The 25,164-nt window shown below is 38.8% G+C and overlaps 1 protein-coding gene across 3 annotated transcripts in view; it reads left to right on the top strand.

Annotated features, from left to right (window-relative positions):
• The window catches only part of kiaa1549lb (KIAA1549-like b), a 131,136-nt gene that overhangs the window by 90,807 nt on the left and 15,165 nt on the right, over positions 1–25,164 (top strand). For all 3 annotated transcript variants that reach the window (XM_073815719.1, XM_065269990.2, XM_065269991.2), the window contains 6 exons: positions 2,079–2,269; positions 4,904–5,034; positions 9,038–9,162; positions 10,528–10,760; positions 16,577–16,709; positions 24,588–24,965. In XM_073815719.1, the coding sequence (XP_073671820.1) occupies positions 2,079–2,269; positions 4,904–5,034; positions 9,038–9,162; positions 10,528–10,760; positions 16,577–16,709; positions 24,588–24,965 (1,191 nt within the window). The remainder of the gene's footprint in view (positions 1–2,078; positions 2,270–4,903; positions 5,035–9,037; positions 9,163–10,527; positions 10,761–16,576; positions 16,710–24,587; positions 24,966–25,164) is intronic.

Genomic DNA, 25,164 nt, shown 5'->3' with positions numbered 1-25,164 from the left:
TGTTTTCAGTTATACAGAGGATTTGCCATTTTTTTACCAAATTATTTTTAGTAAGTTGTAATTAGAAGAAACTGGAGGCATTTGTGTTATTGGCATCTACATTATTATTATTATTATTTATTACACGGCTCTCTGGGATGCTTGATTCTGATTGGTCAGTTGAGACATTTGCAGGTTCGTTCTTTTCAAATAATAACCGCTCCAAAGTAATAACGCATAGCCGGTACTACTTGTACGAGTAAAATCGCTCCGCGCCAATAAAGATCAATAAAGATTACTGTTTGGCGCCATCTTGTGACAAACACTGGACAACCACGACAAGACACAGACAGCTTACTGAGACTGAACTTGACAAAATAGAGCATGACGGCTACGAAGCCAACACACAAAAAAAATACAGAATGTGCATTAAAACTTCTCAAAGACTGGCTAAAAGAGAAAAAATGGAGACAGACAAGTATGAAGCAGAGGATCTTAATAAGGTATTACGATCATTTTATGCATCTGTGCAAAGTTTCGCAGAAGAGTAAAAATGTTAATTTAAAACAAATATGCCAATAAAATGTTTCAAATTCATATTAATGTCCGTTTTTTTTCTTATGTGACAAGTAGCCGTGTAATAAGCGGGATAATGTAGAGGCAGGTCCTCCGTTTCGCGTCGGGTCCTGATCACACTGTCTTATTTCCCGATAACTACCGGCTGCCTCTACATTATCCCTTACTTATGTTACATTTGTATAAAATATAGATCAGTTGAAATTTAAATCAGTTAAGCTGAAATAATGTTTTATCAAAGTTGTCAATATTACGAATTCAAAATGTTATAACTTAAAGGGACACTCAACTTTTTTTGAAAACAGGCTCATTTTTCAGCTCCCCTAGAGGTAAACATTTGATTTTTACTGTTTTGGAATCCATTCAGCTGATCTCCGGGTCTGGCGCTAGCACTTTTAGCATAGCTTAGCATAATCCATTGAATCTGATTAGACCATTAGCATCGGGCAAAAAATAACCAAAGAGTTTCAATATTTTTCCTATTTAAAACTTGACCCTTCTGTAGTTACATCATGTACTAAGACCGACAGAAAATTAAAAGTTGTGATTTTCTAGGCAGATATGGCTAGGAACTATACTCCCATTCTGGCGTAATAATCAAGGACTTTGCTGTCGTAACATGGCTGCAGCAGGCGTAGTGATATTACACAGTGCCTGAAAATAGTCCCTTGGTTACTTTCAATAGCAGGGGACTATTTTCAGGCGCTGTGTAATATCATTCATTTTCTGTCTGTCTTAGTACACAATGTAACTACAAAAGAGTCAAGTTTTAAATAGGAAAAATATTGAAACTCTTTGGTTATTTTTAAGCGCGTTGCTAATGGTCTAATCAGATTCAATGGATTGTGCTAAGCTATGTTAAAAGTGATACCGCCAGACCTGGAGATCAGCTGAATGGATTCAAAAACGTTTCAAATGTTTAACTCTAGGGGAACTGGAAAATTAGCATTTTTTAAAAAAGTGGAGTGTCCCTTTAAAGCTGCAGTCCATAACTCTTGCCGCTCTATCGTCATCTCTGATTGAGATATAAAATTTGCGTAGTAATGTTCTGTGCGTGCTGTGTGCTTCGCCCCACGTAGATGAATCTGATGTCTGTGAGCACAGCATCAGAGCGGATCTGTCATTATACATCCACATGAATTTGGTCAAAAAGGATCCCTGTAAAATAAAGCATGTAAACCGCAAACACTTTCTCATGTCTGTCCTACCCTTATGAAAATTAACCATGGTTTTACTACAGTTAAAACCAAAGAACCATCATTACTGTAGTAAAACCATGGTAACCACGAAATAACCATGGTTTTGACAATCATGGTTTTCCAAAATCATAGTTAAACCATGGTTAGTGCAGTAAAACCATGGTTTTGCTTATAGTTATCAATACACCAAAAACATGGTTACTATAATTTTACCACAATAAAACCATGGTTAATTTTCGTACGGGGTAAATGGACTGTATTTTATGTTCTAAGAATACTCTTTTTGTTTTTAATCATATATGGTTATATTTGTGCATTGTGTAGCCTGTTCAGGGGTTTGACTATGCCAAGCAACACCTGGGTCAGCAGGGTGGTGAGGAGAAGACCCTCACAGTTACCCAGGAGACCAAGGTTCTGCCCCATCCCATTCGAGATGCCTCACTGTCCTTAGATAAAGTCATACGTCAGGATGGGTCTGCATCCAAGAAGATCTTAACCAGTGAGATGAGAAAAAGGTAATTTTTTCACACTTTTATGTTTGTTGTTACTCTAAGGTTGAATTTTGATGGAATCAATGTCTAAGAATCTTAACAGTCTCTTTGTTATGATTTTCAAATGGTTAGATTAGCATAATATAGCCTTAATACATGAAGGAAGAGTATAGATTGATACAAGATGGATCTTGCTGAAATTATTGGATCTGAAACCATTTACTGTATCTCTAAGGTACTGAGATACTGTACTTGAGAATTGTAGATGACATTTTTTCATCATCTTCTCACAAAGGCTCCACTTTGTAACTCATGAAACACATGCCACTGAGGATATGATCTGAACCAGCTTGGGGAATTAGATTTTTTGGGATATTCAAATGAGACAGAAAGAGATAAAGAGACTTCTGTACTGAGATTCTGAAATGTGTTCTGATGCTTTTCAAAATGCCTAAAATACCTTAAAGTTTTACTTAGATCACAGAACCAGCATAGATGCTCACAGCAGTACATGTATCAAGGACACAAACACAACACAGCTATTTGCACCCCAGTAGACCTGTTCGAGTCGCGACTCACTCGGATCTTTAACCCGGATCTTTAAATTAACTCATGAGTCGCGAGTCTCTAGTGTCATTAACCCGGATCAGTTGAGTCCTACTACAATTCAATGTAAAACCATAAACAGCGCCACCACACACACAAACCTCTTTCAACATTATTGATGAGACTTCGCTCGCACTACAGATCCACTCGTAACCGGCTGATCTGCACGAGAACTGACCCGAGATTCTCACTCAGAGCCGGAAACATTGCAAACTCAAGAGACCTGCGGATCCGTGCGAGCCGCGAATTGACCCGAGATTCTCACTCAGAGCCGGAAACATTGCAAACTCGAGAGACCTGTGGATCCGCGCGAGCCGCGAACTGACCCGAGATTCTCACTCAGAGCCGGAAACAATGTAGCCTAGAAATCTAGACGCACCCTAGCGGCCGCAAAATATATTTGCTGCCAGGGTTTATGCTGCGTTCCAGGCAACCTGTAACCCGTAACTCACGACTTCAAAACCACGACTCACGACTTTGAACTGGGAGTACATCGATCTAGTACGAGTTCACGGGTGGGAAGTCACGGGTTTGACTGCCGTTCCAGAGCACTTTCACCGGTAGAAGGTTGTGAAAACACGAGTTACAGGCTGCCTGGAACGCATAGGGTCGTGAGTCGTGGTTTTGAAGTCGTAACTTACGGGTTTAAAAACCTGCCTGGAACGCACCATTAGTCTAGGCACTCACAATACACTTTACCGGTCCAAAAACCAAAATTTGGTCAGGCCAATCACATCGTGTGTAGCGTCTGTGGGGCGGGCTTAACATGATGACGACAGAGCTGCAACGGTTCCTACTTGAAAACAGAGAATGGCTGCTGCTGCTGCTGGCGAACAGCTATCTTTTGAAGCGGCTTTGGCCGCGACTCTGGAGGACTTAGACTTATGTTTTTCTTTGAGAGAAGAGCAAATAAACCCTACTGAAGTCCTTTTTAAGCAAGAAAGATGTGTTTGGAGTTTTGCCGACTGGTTACGGTAACTACGTCACCTTCTTCGTTGCTCTGATCCGTCATAGCGCTATCCTATTGCGTGCAGATGCATTTTGAGGGACAACCTTATATCCCGCCCCTTGCATTGAGCCGTTTGTGTGAAGAGTTGCCAGACCTTACATCTTGATGTAGGTCTGGCTAACCAGGCTAGAAACAATGCGGACTCGAGAGACATGCGAATCTGCTCTGACTCGAGAGTCTCTCAACTCGTAACCGGCTGATCCGTAACCGACTGATCCGTAACCAGCTGATCCGCCGGCTGATCCGTAACCGGCTGATCTGCGCGAACTGTCTCTCCGACTCTGGGGGCTACATAAGCAGGACAGTTCTTTTCTATATTTTCTCTATATTATTATGCTATTGTTATTAGGCTTCTTTTTTAAATGGTCGACCATTCACACCAAAACCTAAAACCTATAAGCATGTTATTTCAGAATTGAAAGGCTTTTGTTATGGATTTGCTTTTGAGGAGACTTCAGTCGCTCTATAGATCCACTAACCGGCTCCGGCTGATCCACGCGAATCAGCCGGTTAGTGGGATCTGTAGAGCGAGTCTCATGTCCATGGTCTGCGAGTCTGCAATGTTTCCGTCTCTGAGAATCTCGAGTCGCGTGGATCAGCCGGTTACAAGTGGGTCTGTACTGAGTTTCCTTGGCAATTTAGCAATACTGACTCAAATGACTCAAGTGAATCACACAACCCGGATCACTTTAGTGAGTGACTCACAATAACCCGGATCCTTAAAAGGAATCGAGTTTGCCAGGCCTACACCCCAGTAGCTTGATAGCACAGGGTCAAGTGTTACCACCTCCTCCCAACAATACAACACCCTACATTTGCCTGCCACAAAAGGTGCAATTATTTTGGGATGGCATGCATGAAGCGTGAGCACTGTGCTCTGTTTTCATTTTATAGATACAGATTAGTAATTGACTTCAGAGCTACAATCATAGCATAGCACAGAGTTTCTTTGTGTGATAAAAGAACAGACAAAGAAAATGACATAATCATCTTTTCACACGCACCGACTCACCGCTGCTCCTTGTTGCTATGGTTACTTGCAGTAGGTTGCCGAGTGAGGATGGCTCTGTCATCAGCGGCGAATCAGTGAAGGAAGTTTCAGGCAAGGGCTCGATTGTGCAAAAAGCCACAGCGCAGCAGAAACTCACAAAGGAGGAGACGAGAAAGAGTAATGGTGAGAGAAGCACTTTCACACTTCTGCTGTCAGGACACAAACAGACAGCTGTGCTGGAAAATCTTGCAACGGTGACCTAATGTTTTAAGAAAAGAAAAGGCCATTGTGCAGACTGAATATTTGAAAGTGCAAAAAAATTCAAGCTAACTGTTAGGTGTAAATTTAGGTGCAATGTACAGTACAATTTTAGGTGATATATTGACAAACTTTTTTGAAAAGACACGTCTAAATATTCAAAACATTTACCAATTATATTTAACTGGTGTCTTGTATTTATCAGAACAAAACACAACTGCCAGCACTTTATGATTAAATTACATTTAGATATGAAATGTACAGAATTGTTTAAACAATAGTCACTATCACTTGAAGTTAAGAGTTGTGCAGAATTGTCAAGCATCTATGGGGTTTGTTTGACTTACGCCTTAACATATGCACACTAAATGATTGTGTTTGGGTTCAGTTTGTGTGTTGAGGTGTAGTGTGACAGTTCACAGTTCAGTGTTTGTTTGGTATGCAGTGACAGGTTGTTTTGGGGTGCAGTGTGACTGTGTTGAAGTGTAATGTGAGGTTGTGATGTGCACTGTGAGGTTGTGTTGGGGTGCAGTGTGTTGTTTTGTTGAAATGCAGTGTAATGTTGTGTTTGAGTGCAGTCTGAGTTTGTTTTGGGGTGCAGTGTGTTTTTGTTGTGTTTGGGGTGCAGTGTGAGTTTGTGTTGTAATGCAGTGTGATGTTGTGTTGGGGTGCACGGTGAGGCTATTTCGGGGTTGGGGTGTTGTGTGTTGTTCTGTTGGACCACAGTGTAATGTTGTGTTGTAGTGCAGTGTGTTGTAGTGCAATGTGATGATGTGTTGGGGTGCAGTGCCAGTGCATTGTTGTGTGGGGTGTGCAGTGCGATGTTGTGTTGGGGTGCCCTGTTGAGGGTCTGTTGGAGTGCAGTGTAATGTTGTGTTGTAGTGCAGTGTGTTGTTGTGCAGTGTGAAGATGTGTTGGGGTGCAGTGCATTGTTGTGTGGGAGTGCAGTGTGATGATGTGTTGGGGTGCCCTGTTAATAGGGTGGCCATTCGTGCCAGTTCCGCCGGACTCGTGCCGAACAGGATTTCGGGTGCATTCTCCAGAAGTCGCGTTGGTCGACCACATACGTCATCAAGGTTTAATATTTTGGGTTCTATTTCAGAAAAGCAACCGTTACATTTCAAGGTAAGAATGAAACTACAATGTGTATGTCTTAAAAGAAATCAATCTTAATTTTCTAATGACCACCCTACTGTACTGGAGTGCATTGTGTTGTTGTGTTGTAGTGCAGTGTGATGTTGTGTTGTAGTGCAGTGTGATGTTGTGTTGGGGTGCACAGTGAGGCTATTTTGGGGTTGGGGCGCAGTGTGTTGTAGTGCAGTGTGTTGTTGTGTTGTAGTGCAGTGTGTTGTGAGGTTATGTTGGGGTGCACTGTGAGTTTGTGTTGAAGTGCAGTGTGTTGTAGTGCAGTGTAATTTTGGGTTGGGGTGCACTGTATTGTTGTGTTGAAGTGCAGTTTGGTGCTGTGTTGGGGTGCAGTGTGTTGTTGTGTTGGAGTGCAGTGTGATGATGTATTATGGTGCCCTGTGAGTTTGTGTTGGAGTGCAGTGTCATAATGTGTTGGGGTGCAGTGTCCTGTTGTTTTGGAGTGCAGTGTGATGTTGTGTTGGGATGCCCTGTGAGTTTGTGCTGGGGTGCAGTGTGATGATGTGATGCGTTGGGGCTGCAATGTGAGGTTTTGTTGGGGTGCACTGTGAGTTTGTGTTAGGATGACCTGTGAGTTTGTGTTTGGGTGCAGTGTGATGATGTTCTGGGGGTGCAGTGCGTTGTTGTGTTGGAGTGCAGTGTGATGTTGTGTTGGGGTGCCCTGTGAGGTTATGTTGGGGTGGATGGTAAGTTTGTGTTGGGGGTGCAGTGTGATGTTGTGTTGGGTGCCCTGTGATGTTATGTTGGGGTGCACTGTGAGGTTGTGTTGGGGTGTAGTGTGAAATTTTGTTAGGAAGGAAGAATTTATGTTATGAATAGTGTGGTGGGGTGCAGTGTAATGGTACATTTGGGTGCTACTTTCTGCACAGTAAAGGGATTTACAACAGATTTTACAAAAGGTCCAAAAAAAATAATGGAGTTCATATATGAGATAGACCCTTCTGACATTATTTTGCCTGTCCCTGTGGCAACATACATGCACATTCTGAAAGAAGCACACAGGTGCATTTACAGGCACAATTCAGCTTATAACCTTTTTATCCAAGGTCATATAAATTGGCAGTACACTTACACCTGGATCACTCATAGACCCTCACCAGTGTTGGATCCCTCAGCACAACATGCACACACAGATAAACACCATACACCTCCATCGTAATAACAACATAACCCATATGCTGCCATATGCTCAAGGCCAGTTGGCACATGTTACGTTTGACCTTCAATCTGTGGGGATAATTTTTCTTCAGTCTAAAAATGTACTTTGTCAGGTGTAAATTATCATTAAGGTTTAATAAAGAGGATGCACAAAAATCCTTAATTCACGGTTAGAGAAAGTTATGTAACAATGCAGCATTGCTTCAGATTCATAATATAAGAACTGTACAGGCAATCCCATGGATAAATCTAGATGAAATGTCCCTAACTGTGTGCACTTTGTATGTTTGCAATACATCCTAGGTGAAAAAGTAGTACACTTCCATAATGTACTTAAAGTGCTATACTTTCGCACACTAATTTTGTACTTAATATACTAAAAATTATTTTTTAGTACTTCTCAAGATGTTCTTAAGATCATCTTAGTGTACTTCACTGTGCTATTTTGAGACACCATAAATATGAACTAAAATGTGCTTAAAATGTATTTAAAAAATTTATTTAGGTACCACTTTGTACAAAAGTTGAGTTCAAGTTTAATACAAGTGTTAACTAAAGACATTTTTCAATAGAGATAGTATGTTAAAAGTGCTTCAGTTCATATTCATGGTGTCTCAAAATTTATGGAAGCCTGTTTCCGCCATGTTGTAAAAAAATTAAATAAAATTCTGACTTTATATCTCAGAATTCTGAGATTTAAAGTCAGAATTCTGAGATGTAAGTAAGAATTCTGAGATGTAAAGTAAGAATTCTGAGAAATAAAGTCAGAATTTTATTTAAAAAAAATTACAACATGGCGGAAACGGGCTTCCATACCAAAATAGCACAGTGAAGTACACTAAAATAATTCTTTATCTTAAGAAGTAATAAAGATGAATTTTTATTATATTAAGTAGAAAATTAATGTGCGAAAATAAAGCACTATTAAGTACACTATGGAAGTGTACTACTTTTTCACCTGGGATCACACTGTTGATGTGAACTAATTTTATATTACAGCCGTCAAATTATTCGAAAATAGTGGACACCCAAGTTGGTAATGCTTTACACCGAGGGTGTGCATTATTTTCAAATAATTCAAAGGATCGGGTCATCCTGCTTATATCACAGTTACCACAGACATTTCTCTGGTGGTTATTTAAAAAAAGGATAGTTCACCCCAAAATGAAAATACTGTCATCATTTACTCACCCTTATACTGTATGTTGTCTTAAACCTGTATGAGTTTCTTTATTCTGTTAAACACAAAAGAAGATATTTTGATAAATGATGGTAAGCACACAGTTGACTGGACCCATTGACTTCCATTGTATGTGTGTTTACTACTATGGAAGTCGATGGGTCCTGTCAACTATGCGCTTTCCATCATTTATCAAATTAGCTTCTTTTGTGTTCAACACAATAAAGAAACTCAACAGAAGGGTGAGTAAATGATGACAGACTTATCTTTTTATGTGAACTATCCCTTAAAATAAGAAACAACAACTATGGGCATTAATTCATCCTCTGCACAAGTAAAAAAAAAAATGCATGCCAGTGAATTTTTGAATTTCAAAATTGTTCTGGTTGAAACAGATTTAGCCTTTGGAGTTTTACTGATGATGTTTGTTTGTGTATCTCCTAGATAATTATGATAGTTCCTCTGGATCACTTCAGCTAATTTCCATAAAACCAATCACAGCTCAGCCCACTTACTCACACCCTGCATCATCCGACCGAAGTCAGGACTCTGCCACATTCAATGGAGAGGTAAGAAACAACTGTACTAGACCTTACCTAGCGTACCATACTTCTGTATATTCACTGACCATCAGATGCATGTGGCAAGCACTGTCTAGAACAGCTTGAAATTATTTTCGTGCATCAAGGTGCAGGTTGGTTTATTGGTCCATCACAAGACAGTCATTTTTTCAAGGTACCATGTGCTTTTTAGGGAGATTCACTAATTTATGGATTCGCTAATATTTTATAGGTTAGTCACGTCTTTGAAAGATTTATTTTGATTGACTCCAGAAGCACTGAATTAGGACACTTATGCCCTAAACTGACATTAGTTTTGGTTTAGTCTTGGCTATAATAAGCTATGAAGGTGTGTCTTGCCTTCAAGACTAAAAATAAATAAATAAATAAATAAAAATAATGCACAAAAAATGTAAATTAGCCCATAATTTACACAACTTCATCCTAAATGTAAATTAATTTCTTTCTTCAGCTGAACACATTTACGTTGCATTTGAATTCATGTTAACATATCAAGATTTAAAATGAAGGCACGCCAACTCCACATCGGTACATAAGACAATCCTTGGTTCTCACGAGTCTGGCTAGTCATCATATGCTTCTCAGCGAAACACCCAGTCACGGGTGATCATCTTGCGTCTTACCAGCGTGATGCCATTTTTGATAGATGCCATTACAAATCTAATTTGGGCTCATTTTTATTAGGTTAATTATTCCTTTTACATTCTCGTGCAAGACATGTTTGTAGTCTATATACTTAAAGGGACTGTTAGTAGTGTTTTATTAATCAAAATCAATGTCTTTATTCATAAATATGTCCTCGTTGGTGTCAAATGCCTCTGCCAGTGATCTGACTTTTCTTTGTAAGCTTAAAATTTCTTCTCTTATTTACATTGAACGGGTAAGTCCAAGGAGGCTTCCATGTCATTCCGCCATATTGATAAACTATAATAGCAGAGAGGGACAAAAAGCACTAGCCTACCAACGTGTTTTCACAACGCGTTTTCATTCAGAACACGTGAACCAGCTGAAACTAACAAGGAGATCAGTGTTTACATAACGGCTACGGTAGTTGCAACACGCATTTGGAAAGGCGAGGCGCTAGAGAGCACTGCTCGTTCGAATGCAAAATACAATTTCACCACTAGATGGGGGTAAATCCTACTTATTGTCCCTTTAACAAAAGCATGCCATCTCTTTAGGTCTTCTTCAATACTCTTGCTTAGCCAGATTTGGGCTTCAAAGAGACCTGACACAGTTTTTCTTAGAGTATTTCAGTTGTCCTATGGGAAATTAATTTCAGGCATATTTTTGTAATATACGCAATGATGTTTTTAGTAGGTGATTGGCCAGTCCATGTTCTTGTGTTTGCAGGTGAATTTGGCTCTGAAACAGAAATCAGACATTGAGCACTACAGGAATAAGCTGAGGCTGAAGGCAAAGAAGAAAGGTTACTATGACTTCCCTTCTTCTGGGGCGAGAAGCAGCAGCAGCAAAGAGTTGAGCCAGCAACACAAATATAACCACGACCCGCCTCCGCATCCTCAAAACATAGCTCCAGAACTGGAGGACGACAGGGGATCCACATATGTCAAGCATCACAAAAGGTAAGAGACGTCATTAGCTGCCACATCAAAAGATCAAACCAGGTATCACTTACAGTACAGTATTTCAAAGAACGATATCATCACATTTTACAAAAATAAGGTTGTAAACTGAGATTGTGATAATCATGCACCCTTAATAGCGCAAAATACTGTTGTGTGTATGGCTCATCATGTCAAAATATGTGTTCAGTGCATCATGTGAACCTATGTGCATCATGCGTCATGTTAAAATACATGCCTGCTGCATATGCCTCAAAAGAGTTTATGATAAAAGACACAAACTTAACACTAAACTCTAATTACACATGAGATTCAGTGAGTGTCTGTCAAACTCTTTTATCATAAACCCCCTTGACACGTGTGAAGCAGGCACTTATTTTGACATGACGGGTGATGCACATAAGTTTACATGACCCGCCAAGCACATATTTTGACATGACGAGCCACACCCATGATGGGCTAAAATACATGTTTTGACGAGCTTCACATCGTGCGCCCTCTAAAAAGAAGTCCCAGGCCGCCACTGCACCCTACAAAACACTGTGGCGGTACCATGGTACATTGATAGAATTAAATGGTAATACCATGGTACTTTTATATACAGTCAAATGTGAAGATGCACCTCACTGAATTTATTGTTTAATGTTATTTTTATGATTGTAAAAGTCTTGACCTAAAGACATAAAACTGGCTTGTAGATAAAAATGTTAATGTTTCATAACTTTTTCAACAAGATAGTTTGCCGAATCAAAATCTTAGAAGATAAAAATGTATCTCATGATTTTTCATTTAGACTGTTTGCCTGGTTTTCTCAAATCTAGAAACATTTGGGAACCATCAGTATCATCAATATGCAGTCAGCTTGGCTGTTAACAGTTATTAGCCTGGATGATAGAAATACTGTGTGCTCAGAAATGTCTGATCATTTTTTTGTGCTAGAAACTAAAGACTGTCACAGATAATTGTGGATCAGATATCCAGTACTGCCTCTATCTCAATAGCTCATCTAAATGGCTTGTCTTTAAAGTTTAATTTCACTTTAAATATTTGACGACTTCTGGATCTATCATTGGCGTCTTGTCAAACCTGGAGACATTTGCCGCATGCTGTTAATATCATTTTGAGCAATTACTTTCATCTTTGATATAACTATTCGATTAAACTTGCAGTCTGACCTCATAGACTTGTCTTGATGCCCTTGTAGCAAACACGATGACTTGATTAGACAAGGCTTTATAAAAGTTGTTTCAGTAGAAGCTCATGGGACAGACTTTGAGGAAGTGCCTCACAATGTTATCAGAACATAAGCTACACTTTTATTTTCCCTGACAGATTTGACATCACTCCAGCAGGGGTGTCAAAAGTGCTGCTACCCAGTATAAGTAGTACCAGTCATTACCAGTATCAAGCAGCAATGTTGTCACTGATTTTATCAGCTTTAATAAGCCATCTAAAATTGAGCTAAACATGATTGCTTTACGTGTATGGCCTCTTGGGCAGTCCTTGGCCATTCAAAGCGGCCATGGTTCCCAGACCATCAGTATAAAGTCTGGTACGTGAGACTAGGTCAGCTTCTTGTAACTGTGTTTCCATGCTTTCAAACATCTCATTGCTGTCCCTTACAGTTTTAGCACCATTCAGACCTTCAACCAGCTTAGCAGTCATGTAATGGAAGCGTGATCTTCCTCCGGCTACCAGTGGGCTGATCCTGTTTTTGCGCTGCTGTTTGTTGTGTCCCAAAATGTCACTCAAGCGTGCCTGTAAGAGTCTCATAAATGCAGTTGTTTCATAAATGCAAAAATTCACATTAATTTGGTCTGCTTTCTCCCTAATTTCAACTGATGCAGACCTATGTGTTCTGCAAGAGACCCTTCTTTATAATGTTGTATCACACTTAAAAAGGTTTGTTTCCATGGTGATATCTGAAGATGGTGATCCTGACAATGTTGTCATGTTCGTACCAAAAACTGGCATTAATTTGGTTTTAATAATCAAAAAAATTTAACAGCTAGTTAGTCGGGGTTTGGGTGTAAATAAGCACCCTATGTATTATTTACCTGGCACTAATTAAAGTCAGAGTGGTAGGCAAGTGTATTTATGCGCCAAGCGCATGACCTAAAAGGGTTGTTCCTATTTTCGTAATTAGTATTGGGCTTTTAGTTTTAGTCACATTTTAGTCACTTTTAAATTTGATAGTTTTAGTCAAGTTTTAGTCGACGAAAACACAAAAAGGTTTTAGTCAAGTTTTAGTCGATGAAAACGCAAAAAGGTTTAAGTCACGTTTAAGTCCATTTTAGTAAAAAAAATATTTTTTAACAAATTAATTTAGGTTAAAAAGTGTGGTGTTGTCCCTGAGGTCTTGCCATTGTTTTAGTCGTTGTGCCTTCTGCGCATGTCATAACAAAAAAGTTGAGCCTGATAAACCCTCATGTTGATTTGTGTGTTACGCTGAGACCTCACTTATAAAGTTGAGAAACGCGTACCTTGCCTTGTTATTTAAATACACCACAAAAAGTATGGAAATGGGCTTAGGTTCGACAAGTAGATACATGTAAAACCTTAAGCTTACCATGAAATGTGTCACAAGCCAAATGTCGAGTAAAATTTAATGTAGATGATATGTTAACAGCGTGACTTGTTAGTTACCTTTAAAAAAATATTAGCGTGATGAGCCTTCAGGTGCCGCTTGAGGTTGGTGGTATTCTTCCCACCTAGTTTGTGGCCACATTTACCGTCGTCTTCCAATATGCAATCCGTTTTTCTGTCTGATGGATTATACTGAAAGAATGTCCATAAATCATCTTGTCGTTTTCGTTTATTGGCTTCACAGCTACAGTCCTTCGAACTCGCCACAGCCGATTGTTGTTGTTGTTTGAAATCTGGTGCATGTGCGCGGCATGGCGGGTGGTGGGCGTGAGTGAGACTGTGTTGACCCAGAACAAGGATAGGAATCGGCAGCATTGCTGATACTTTTTAGCTAAAAACAAACAGATTTCACGCAAAATATGCAGAAATGACATGCATTGTGAACGTCAGACTTTCGTTCTGTCTCGTCTCGTCAACCAAAACTCGAACGCGTCTCGTCATGTTTTCGTCACCTAAGAGACATTTTTAGCTAGTCATCATCGCGTTAGCATCATAAAAAATAGGTGCGTCAACGAAATCATTTCGTTATCGTTGATGAAAACAGTACTGTTATATACAGTAAATCCGTGGGGTAGCATTTAAAAAAAGCAGATGCATTTGTTTAAAGCAAAGCATTTATTTACTTACCAGGCTGCAGGTGAAGCAGCTCATTGTGCCTTCTAACGTCTCATATTCGGTCCTCATTTATGTCCAAGAGACTCAATAATAATCTTTTACATTTTAATGCTTTAATTTTTCATATTTTTAAGCTTTTTTGTGCTGCTGCGCATCCATGTGTGTGATCAGCAAACCCGTGTTGTTGTCCCGTTTAGGCGCATACTACTAATGCGCTCATTAAATAACAAAAACACTATTGACTTCAGACAAGGTTTTAGTTGGTCAATGGTGTAGTCTATTTTAGTTGCCTCAAAATAGCAACGCACCAACAATGCGCCTGAACACACCTCGTTTTTAGATCAGAATGCCCATTGGCGCAAAAATGGGCGCAAATGCATTTGCTATTTAAACAACGTGGCGCTAAACGTGAAAATTATAATTACGCCGGGTTAAAACTATCAAAAGACACTTGCATCGTGCATTGTGCTCAATTGCGCCGGTTGTATGATGGGGCCCTTTGTATTTTTATAAAATCTCAACATCACAACGATTATTATTTCCTCAGAAACGAGAAGGCCCAGTTCTACGGTGGTGATTGAAGGTGTTTAGCATGTCTAAGCTTGCTCCTGTCTGCTGAGTTATTATTAATATAATATTTCTATTACATAGTGTTCCTGTAGCAGTGTTCTTATGTGCAGAGGTCATAGGTTTGATCCTAGATAAACTCACTAGCACTATTGTTCATTTTTGTTTTGTTTCTTTCTCATATGTTTCTCATATGTTGCAAAGATACATACAGTAGGAGTGGTTTCCCAGACAGGGCTTGTTGTAGTCCCAGACTAAAACGTATGCTTTTTGCTGCTTTTATTTCAAATCACTTTGTACTGACACATCTTAACACATATCAGTGCTGTTGTTTTGTCTCAAGATGCACACCAGTATTGTTTTTTGTAAGGTTTGTTTGTTAAAACTACTTAATCTAAATCCTGTCTAGGAAACCACCCCTTAATGTTTTTTGGTAATAACATTCATTTCCCAATAGATAATACCATATCTGGTTTGTTGGGAATATTTTCAGATGGGTGATGGTTTGGAGCCATTGTCTATGCATAGTATTTAAATGAGCCATTAATGAGCACCCATTAGCATAATTTCAGAAGCACCCTTAGTGATTTGTGTCTGGAACCAGGCCTGAGTATTTCTTTCCTGACTATAAAGTGCTGTAGTTCAGCTGGACCTTACAATGCTAATGCCATGGGTTTCCAGGGAATGTTTGAATGCACTCTAAATTACATTAAAATGCATAAATAAATCACTTTATAGCCAACAGTTTTATATTTTCCTTTACAAATGATGACTGGTTGACAAAGTTTGTGCAGTGGCAGGTTATGATGGTGGATCTTTCTAGTGTTAAAATACCTTCTTCCAAAACTGTAGGGCAACCATGTGCTGGTAGTGTCACACATAAATCACAAGGGCATCTTGCATTCGCATCCTCTAGTCAGGTTGACACAGCAAACCCCGAGAACAGCTTATATTCCAGATCATTCTGATTGTGGAAGCAGACGTCATGTCAAGACAGGGGATAAGGCCAGGGCAATGGTGACTTCACTACCAGGTGATGAAGTAGATCTGGCTGCGGTTGGGACAACAAAAGTTGACCTGTTTACCTTTGTCATGTCAATTCACTGTCCGCTCTGGTTCTTTTCAACTCACCTAGTACCCTGGGGTAGTCTGAAATGCCATGGTGCAGACAGTGCAGGCTATGTTAGTAATAGCCTTTCTCTATTGTGTCCATTCTGGGCTCCTATAAAGTACATGGACCGCTTGGGCCAGTCACATTTTTTTCATCAATTGTTAATTTGCTTGTGTATGCAAAACTGGATCAGGGATGTCATTACATAATATGTCTTTACCTTTAAGTGTCAGGGTGCAATCCACATGGAATAGCCTATAGCTTCTTCTAAGGTTCTATTGAAGGTTGCATCTTTGCAAGAAGTTTGTTTTGCCAGGGCCTTTCCACACACATTCAAGGTTTTGAAGCTTGGACATGGGTCCATTCTTAGTATTCTGTATCTTTTTATTTTTTGTAGAAATTGTAGGTGGGGCTTTAAATATTGTTGTGGACAATAAGTAGACCTCGGAGCAAAAAAGGTTGAAAACCTTTTCATAGTGGGTATACACTTCCCTACAGCGTCAACGTAAAGGCACAGTCTTGAGTTCCCTCAAAAAGGAATGTCTCAGTTTTGTATGTTACTCTAAGAAGGGAGTGAAATGCTGTACAATATCTTGCTACTATACTCCAGGCATGTCTATACATCACAGAAACCGTTCTCCTACTTCACATTTTCAAGAAACATAATTATAAGCTTGTATCGTCATGAGGATCTCAAAATGTCCCCACAAGGTCACAAAAATACTGGTATTCCTATCTTTGTGGGGACAATTGTTCCCCACAACGTTATTATTACCAGGTACACACACACAGCCATTAACTGCATATTTTTTCAATATATATAATTAAAGATTTTTCTACTCCTGTAATAAATTGTGTGTGATGATCATGGTTACAGAGACTCGCAGGTGAGGCAGCCTTCACATCGCAGCAGACAGTCTCTAAACAGTCCCAGTCCTGGAGGAACAGAGATGGATCTTCTGGTCATGAGAGAAAGACCAAGAAAAGGAATCCGCAACATTGGTTATGATGTAAGCTTCAAATTCTTCCATACATTACCTTCCTGCATAGATAAACAGATTTTAACCTGTGTTTTAATCATAGACAAGGCTAGAAAGTCTGATTCAGAGTTTAGTGGCCAAGTAGTTTTGTAAGGGATAATGTAGAGGCAGCCGGTAGTTATTGGGAAATAAGCCCCGACAGTGTGATCAGGACCCGACGCGAAGCGGAGGGTCTTGTATCACACTGAAGGGGCTTATTTCCCAATAACTACCGGCTGCCTCTACATTATCCCGCTTATTACACGGCTACTTGCCACATAAGAAAAAAAACTGGACATGAATATGAATTTGAAACATTTTATTGGCATATTTGTTTTAAATTAACATTTTTATCCTTCCGCGAAACTTTGCACAGATGCATAAAATGATCGTAATACCTTATTAAGATCCTCTGCTTCATACTTGTCTGTCTCCATTTTTTTCTCTTTAACCAGTCTTTGAGAAGTTTTAATGCCCATTCTGTATTTTTTTGTGTGTTGGCTTCGCTGTCATGCTCTATTTTGTCAAGTTCAGTCTCAGTAAGCTCTCTGTGTCTTGTCGTGGTTGTCGAGTGTTTGTCACAAGATGGCGCCAAACAGACAGTAATCTTTATTGATCTTTATTGGCGCGGAGCGATTTTACTCGTGGAAGTAGTCCGGCTATGCGTTATTATTTTGGAGCGGTTATTATTCGAAAAGAACGAACCTGCAAATGCCTCAACTGACCAATCAGAATCAAGCATTCCAGAGAGCCGTGTAATAAGTGATGATAATGTACTCATTACTTTCGAAATTAAGTTTCTCATCAATAAATGCACCCAAGTATTTAAAATTCGAGACCTGCTCTACAGTTTTTTCTTTTATGACAATTTGTTTATATTTAGAATTAGTACCTACTTTTTTCGATTGATTTCTCAGACATAGCTCTTTTCAATATTAAGATGCAAAAAACTACTCTCAAGCGAACAAATAATACTGTCAATGTACTCTTTTGACATGAGACCAATTTCATATCATTGGCATATTTTATAAGGGTAAGGTTATTGGCATTGCGTTTCAACTTGTTGATGTATACGGGTCATTCTATGAAAATGGTGGCTTTTTGAACAGACAACTTTTTAAAAATGGAATTCTTTTTTTATACCAAAACTTATAGTCAGATAATAGTTAACCTCTTAATGTTATAAATCAGCTTAAATGACAGCTTAATATTTTTATATTTTTACTACATTACATAAAAAAAGCTTGTGCTGCTTTTTTTGTCACTGATGTTACCTATATTTTAGATGACAATTCAGGCTTCCCAGAATGTATTTTGACTGTTTAATTTGCATACATAATCAAAGACAGAAAAAGTTAATGTAATATTAAGAAATTGTCTTGATTAGTAATAATTTACTTTAAACAGGCATGCTTAAAGTTCTATTGTGTGAAACTTTTTCTCTTTCTACCATTGTGTTTTTTGTTGTAACATTAGAAATAATTGAGGTTGAGTGATCAAAATTGAATGATGATATCCTTATAATGCTTACTTACGAAAGCAGCAACAGTAACACCAGTGACGATAACACCAGTGACAAATCTGCAGACACAATGGCATATCTAAGATTGCGGCCACAGTAGCTCAAACCACACTTCTTAAATTGTAAATAAATCACTTAATCATGCAATTTGAAAAATTATATTAATAAAATTTCCTTTCCCCTTACTATAAACTGTAGTAACACTGGTGACACGTCTTAAGTCCTTGCATGAAATTATAAAATTATTTATCAAATTACTAAAAGATGAGGAGAGAGTGCACACTCGCTATGTGCTTTTCAAAACAGCCAGGCCTACAATGAATGTTTGACCCAGGAAGAAGTTGCCAAGGATGTTGATTTTTTGGTGGTTTTTATGAATTGTAACACCAGTGACATGAAATTGGGGAACAGGTATTCCCTGTAAATTATTTATAATATTTAGTTGATATTTTAGTTTTTTAAGTACTGTATATACTGTATATATATATTGTGTCATTATCTGACATTTTTAAGTGTTTTTCCTGGTGGTTGGGGCTGGGACAGGAAAGCAACCATTTTCATAAAATGACCCATACTGAAAAAAGTATTGGAGACAGTACACATCCATGCAGTACCCCAGTATCTAAAACCAAGCTGACATAACATTATTATTAATGCAGACTCGCTGAGGTCGGCCTTTGAAGAACTCCTTAATCCATTAAATCATCCAACTACTAGCATTTTGGTTACCTAGATGATTTTGAACCTTCACAGTGTTCCTATTGGCCAAATTGCAGATTTGAGATAACAGTTCCTTACACACTATAAGCTCCATACATTTACAAAGAATAGATGTAAGTGTAATTGGGCGAAAGTCTTTGTCTTTGAGCGCTAATGCGTTTGGTATTTTCGGCACCGGAATGATAATGGAATTTTTCCAGGCAAATGGTACAAAACCATTGTCCAGGAAGATTTGGAATAGCCTTGTACACACATGTCCAAGTTGGGCTGCGCATACTTTCAGGACTTTTCCCTTCAGGCCATCTGGGCCAGTTGCCTTATGCGGTTTAACTTTACAAAGTACTGTGACGACCTCCCTCTCCTGTATTGGATCATGGTCATCATTAATTCCTTACTAACATATTGTCTTCATATTGTTGAACTATTTTCTTTTGTCTACCCATCATTGTATTCCGACCCTTCCATGCGCTGTGTTATGACCACTTGCTTTTTAACTGACTTTGTTCTTGTCAATACTACATAAAACATAAAATAAACTGCTAACAATATAAAACACTTAATTATTAAGTCAGAGAGATGTTTCTGCGTGCTACTTATAAATATCACTGGTGATATATAACATCGTTTCTTAATAGTCACGTCATGCCAAAATACACTCACCTAAAGGATTATTAGGAACACCTGTTCAATTTCTCATTAATGCAATTATCTAATTAACCAATCACATGGCAGTTGCTTCAACGCATTTAGGGGTGTGGTCCTGGTCAAGACAATCTCCTGAACTCTAAACTGAATGTCAGAATGGAAAAGAAAAGTGATTTAAGCAATTTGAGCGTGGCATGGTTGTTGGTGCCAGACGGGCCGGTCTGAGTATTTCGCAATCTGCTCAGTTACTGGGATTTTCATGCGCAACCATTTCTACAGTTTACAAAGAATGGTGTGAAAAGGGAAAAACATCACTCATTACAACCGAGGTATGCAGCAAAGCATTTGTGAAGCCACAACACACACAACCTTGAGGCGAATGGGTTACAACAGCAGAAGACCCCACCGGGTACCACTCATCTCCACTACAAATAGGAAAAAGAGGCTACAATTTGCACAAGCTCACCAAAATTGGACAGTTGAAGACTGGAAAAATGTTGCCTGGTCTGATGAGTCTCGATTTCTGTTGAGACATTCAGATGGTAGAGTCAGAATTTGGCGTAAACAGAATGAGAACATGGATCCATCATGCCTTGTCACCAATGTGCAGGCTGGTGGTGGTGGTGTAATGGTGTGGGGGATGTTTTCTTGGCACACTTTAGGCCCCTTAGTGCCAATTGGGCATCGTTTAAATGCCACGGCCTACCTGAGCATTGTTTCTGACCATGTCCATCCCTTTATGACCACCATGTACCCATCCTCTGATGGCTACTTCCAGCAGGATAATGGACCATGTCACAAAGGTCGAAATCATTTCAAATTGGTATCTTGAACATGACAATGAGTTCACTGTACAAAAATGGCCCCCACAGTCACCAGATCTCAACCCAATAGAGCATCTTTGGGATGTGGTGGATCGGGAGCTTCGTGCCCTGGATTTGCATCCCACAAATCTCCATCAACTGCAAGATGCTATCCTATCAATATGGGCCAACATTTCTAAAGAATGCTTTCAGCACCTTGTTGAATCAATGCCACGTAGAATTAAGGCAGTTCTGAAGGCAAAAGGGGGTCAAACACAGTATTAGCATGGTGTTAGTAATAATCCTAATAAACTGCGTTTTTTCATCCTTTTAAGGGCACTCCAGGTAAAAAGGACGTACGCGGAAACAGATCCACATGTTTTAAAGTTGTTTTTGCCACTGTCTCACCAAAACGTATTATTCAATACAAATACTGTTAAAAAATAACCAGTGATAAACATCAAACAAGCAGTAATCCCTTTTGTCAATAACTGAGGAGCACTTGCCTAAAATCATGCTACTATTTGAGGTAACAAAATTCTTCCTCAATATCTTTTTGTCAATATCTTTTTCATAGAGCCTTTCTGTTAATCCATAGCTGCTTTAACAGTTTGATGGAGGATGTGGATGTAAAGCCTCTGCATCTATTGAACAGAGTATATTTCTCCAATATCAATTTTGTACTTCTGCTAGCAGTTCTGTATGTCAAGGCATCTCCACTGAATCTCCCTATGGGACTGGGACTGACAATGTAGACAGCAGGGATGTGGACCAGAGCCCCAAGTCTGACGTGAGATTAATGGGATTAATCTCTGGTGTAAAGATGAGTTGTCCACAAACATCCATCAGCATCTTCCAGCCATGGGCCATGTTCAGCTGGCAATTTTATTATTTAGAAATAGAATTGTTGTATTTTTCTCTCTTTTTTAGATGAATACAATTGATCTCACTGTGTTGGTAATTCCTGGATGTATCAAGTTATTTGACATGTGGCATTAACACCTGGCCTTGGTGTCGATGCCACATGCACCTGTCCACAAAATATCAGGAAGTGAAGCAAGCACACACTAAAGCACTAAACAGATTTTTTTTAAATAAATGGTTAGCTGATTCAGTATGCATGCTTACCACTGTGAAATCAGAAGCACAATAGTATGGTTTGAATTATAATGAAAATGTGGTCTGCCACTCTTACTACGCTTTGCACCAGTTGACAGATGGATAACTCCTTTTACAATCACCACACTGAAGCAGACATCCAATTCACTTTGTTTAATAGCTGATTGAAAGTAGGTTAAAACTAGAAAAGAATTTTAACTCTTTGATGATAGTTGTTTACAATGATTACCGTACTTTCCGGCATCATTCAAAAATGCGTTATTAACTCTTTCCCCGCCATTGACGAGATATCTCGTCAATTAAGAGAAAACGCTTCCCCGCCAATGACGAGATTTTCCGTCTTTCCGCAATACCGCTATTATCCACCAGGTGGCGCCCTTCCGCAACTTTTTAAACCCGGAAGTATTGCCCTATGGCAAGCTGCTGCATGTCCGTGTCTGTTTTAAAGATCGCTCTGAATGGGATCTCTATGAAAAGTCCGTCACAGAAATGGAATTATCTCTGCTTTTTGCTCAAAATATGGTGTTTTTGCAAAAACCTACCCATATTCAAAAGCTGATTGCAAAAGAACCACTAAAGGTAGGATGAAACGTTTTTTTTTGTTTGAAAGCAGAGGGTCTGTTCTTTCATTTGGTATATTGTATGTTTATATATTTAAAGAAGAACATTTTCTGGAAGGCATTAAACTTTGGTGAAAATCATGAAAAACGCTTGCGCTGGCTGGCAACTTTTTTTAAAAACGCTGGTGGTGAAAGAGTTAAGACGAAATAACATATATAAATCACAGTGAACTATACGTCACGTTTATTTAGAATTACATAAATCCAAAATCCAAACTGAAGAACAGACATTTTATCTGGAAAGGGAAGTTATTCAATTAAACAATAGCAGACAGAACAGCAGGCCGAATAGATGTCTGTACGTTTAAGTACGCGGCTTATAGACCGAAAAATACGGTAGTTGTTTAAGATCTAAGACATTTTCTAATATAACAAAAAATGTGTTTGTCTGAAAAATGATGGACATACAGTATGCATCTCGGACAGCTTGAGGGTGAGTAAATCATGGGGTTAAAATCATTTTTGGCCAAACTATCCCTTTAAACACATGTTGTTTGTACTGTAAATCTTTTCTATTTCAAATTTAAATAAAAAGGCTGACAAATATGGTTAGATAACTTCTTAACATGAATTAACATACAAACAATGTCTTCAAAAGAACATGAAATGTAGCAGATGAATTGAGGCTTGATGGTCTGATAGTGATGACATCACCATTCAGCGACAATCTCTTAAAGGAGCCAGCATATATTAATTATATAAAATAACAACACAATATGCATGTGAAAAAAGGCACTATTGCCCATTGTTTATTTAAAGTGTAAACAATAAAATGAGTCTTCCAAAGATGTGAACCGTAAAAAAACATGAAATTACCAGGACATAATTGATGGTACATATTTATGTCCCCGATGTTACTGAAATTCACTGAGGTATGTGTTTATAAATTATGCTAAGGTCTGTTCATCTCTATACCAGTAGCGTGGGCTCTGAATGACATATGGCTTCAGTTTTATTGATTATGGCATAACTACATTGCCATTGGCTAGAGTACTGCAGATGCTCATTCCTATTGTAAAAAGTAGATTTATGTGGTGTGCTGTACTTTATCTCCTGTACAGTAAGTGCCTCATCTCTCTCACAACTCACAATAAGGAAAGAGATGTTAAAAAGTCAGAGCAAAATTTGGGTAAATACCCATTTATCCCTCTATAATTATTCATTATCTTTTTTTACCTTATTGGCAAATTGTTTTTAGTGTTACACAATTATCTTGATAATCAGAGCTCATTGTATCATTTTATTTTACCAGCACTTTCTGAATTCACTTGCTCTAGTGAAAGCTCAGAGGACAAGTTGTGAAAAGGTTTAAAATGGAAATGGTAATTTGGGATGAAAGAGGCAGAAGAATGAACACCTGCTTCATAAAGAGTTGCTATTCCATGATGAGATTTGGGTTATAACATCCACAGTGAGTGAGTGTTGTCAAGGCACACTTCTCATTTAAGTTCAGAAGGGTTTTTTTGGTGTAGTAAATTTTATCTGCAGAGGATTTTAGGAATTTTTTATTATACTCTACAAGGCTTCAGTATGACATTGTATTGTATTGTATTTTTAGTCACCATTATAAATTGTACACCTTGATAAATTGTAAATTGGTCTTAATTGAGGCATAGAAGAGCATTACAAACGCTATTCCAGGAAATGGATAAAGGGATATTTATATCGCTGTTCTTCAGGTTGTTTCAGGTATTTTCATGATAATACTGTAAAGAATATTTTGAATGATTGTGTTTGAAGAGTGTTGCTTTTTTAAATTCACATTATAAACGACTCAAACTCATAGTGATTTTAGATTGATAAGGACTTCCTACTGATCACAGAGCTGTAGTAGATGCACAAGCTGTGCATGAAACACAGAATCAGAGCCTTGCGATTCAGAATCGATTTCATGCAGGTCTTTTTAATGCGGAACGCGATGTATTGTCATAGCCCTAATGTGTTCATGTTTCACGTGTAAAAAAACGCGGTATTTTTCACACAATTTACTTATCTGTATAGCGCTGTTTTCACTGTCCTCAAAACAGGCTGATGTCTTCCTTGTTCTATGAAGTCCCTCCTTCAGATATACGTAACAAGTTCTGATTGTGTAGTTTGTTTATGTTGTGATTCGACAGCAGCTTAGCTTAGCAGAGCCATTTGAGTCAAAGCTGGTGACTGACGTATTCATGTAGGCGGAGTTTAGTAAAAAAAAAAAAAAATGTTTAGTGAAGTCATTAAAGCAGGAAGTAGAGGGCTGTAGTCCAAACCGGCCGTTCGCTGTAGGCTTTTAAAGAGGAATTCTATTAAAGAAAATATAACGCCTGGGTGTGAATTTTGAGCTTAATCTTTTTACAGGTATTATTTATGCTATTATAGCAACATTAACTAGGGTTTAAAAAATGGAATCAGGAAGAACGTGACCTTTAAACATCTGTTTTTGTATGTTTGTCTGTTACAGACTGAGCCAGAGATTATCGCAGAGACTGATGTGGACCGTCCGGCCAGCCGCCATTATTATGGATGTGGCCGACAGATCAAAGGTCAATCAGAAACATCCACGCTGAGTTCTCAGCCCTCAATCAATGAGGTTCGTCAACAGATGCACCTCCTGTTGGAGGAAGCCTTTAGTCTGGCTTCAGCTGGCCATTCCACCTCCGGCAGACACCATCACCCACACCATCAGCATCCACCGCTGGGGTCTTATGGTCTGGGTCCAGTCATTCCATACTCAGAGGTGGTAACCAGCGCACCGGGCACCACTAGTCAAGGTCAGGGAGGCCTGCAATGGGTGCCAGCCTACAGACCAGAACCTTACCAGTACAGCCTGGCCAAACAGGTGTGGTTGCATTCTCAATTCACATTAAAACTACTACAAACACTATTTGAGATTAAATAGTTTTAAGTTTTAAGACATTGTGTTTGTTAATACATGTTCTTGATCTAGTGTGTAAGCGATTCATCTATGCTTATTCCAAAGTATACTTTTATTTGTAACATTTCTTCAAAGTATCAAATTGTTGTATAGTTTTGTATTA

The sequence above is a fragment of the Paramisgurnus dabryanus genome, chromosome 9 (assembly GCF_030506205.2).
Source record: "Paramisgurnus dabryanus chromosome 9, PD_genome_1.1, whole genome shotgun sequence".
Taxonomy (NCBI): Eukaryota; Metazoa; Chordata; class Actinopteri; order Cypriniformes; family Cobitidae; genus Paramisgurnus; species Paramisgurnus dabryanus.
Note: the sequence above shows the minus strand (reverse complement) of the source record. Positions and strands in the feature narration are given on the sequence as shown.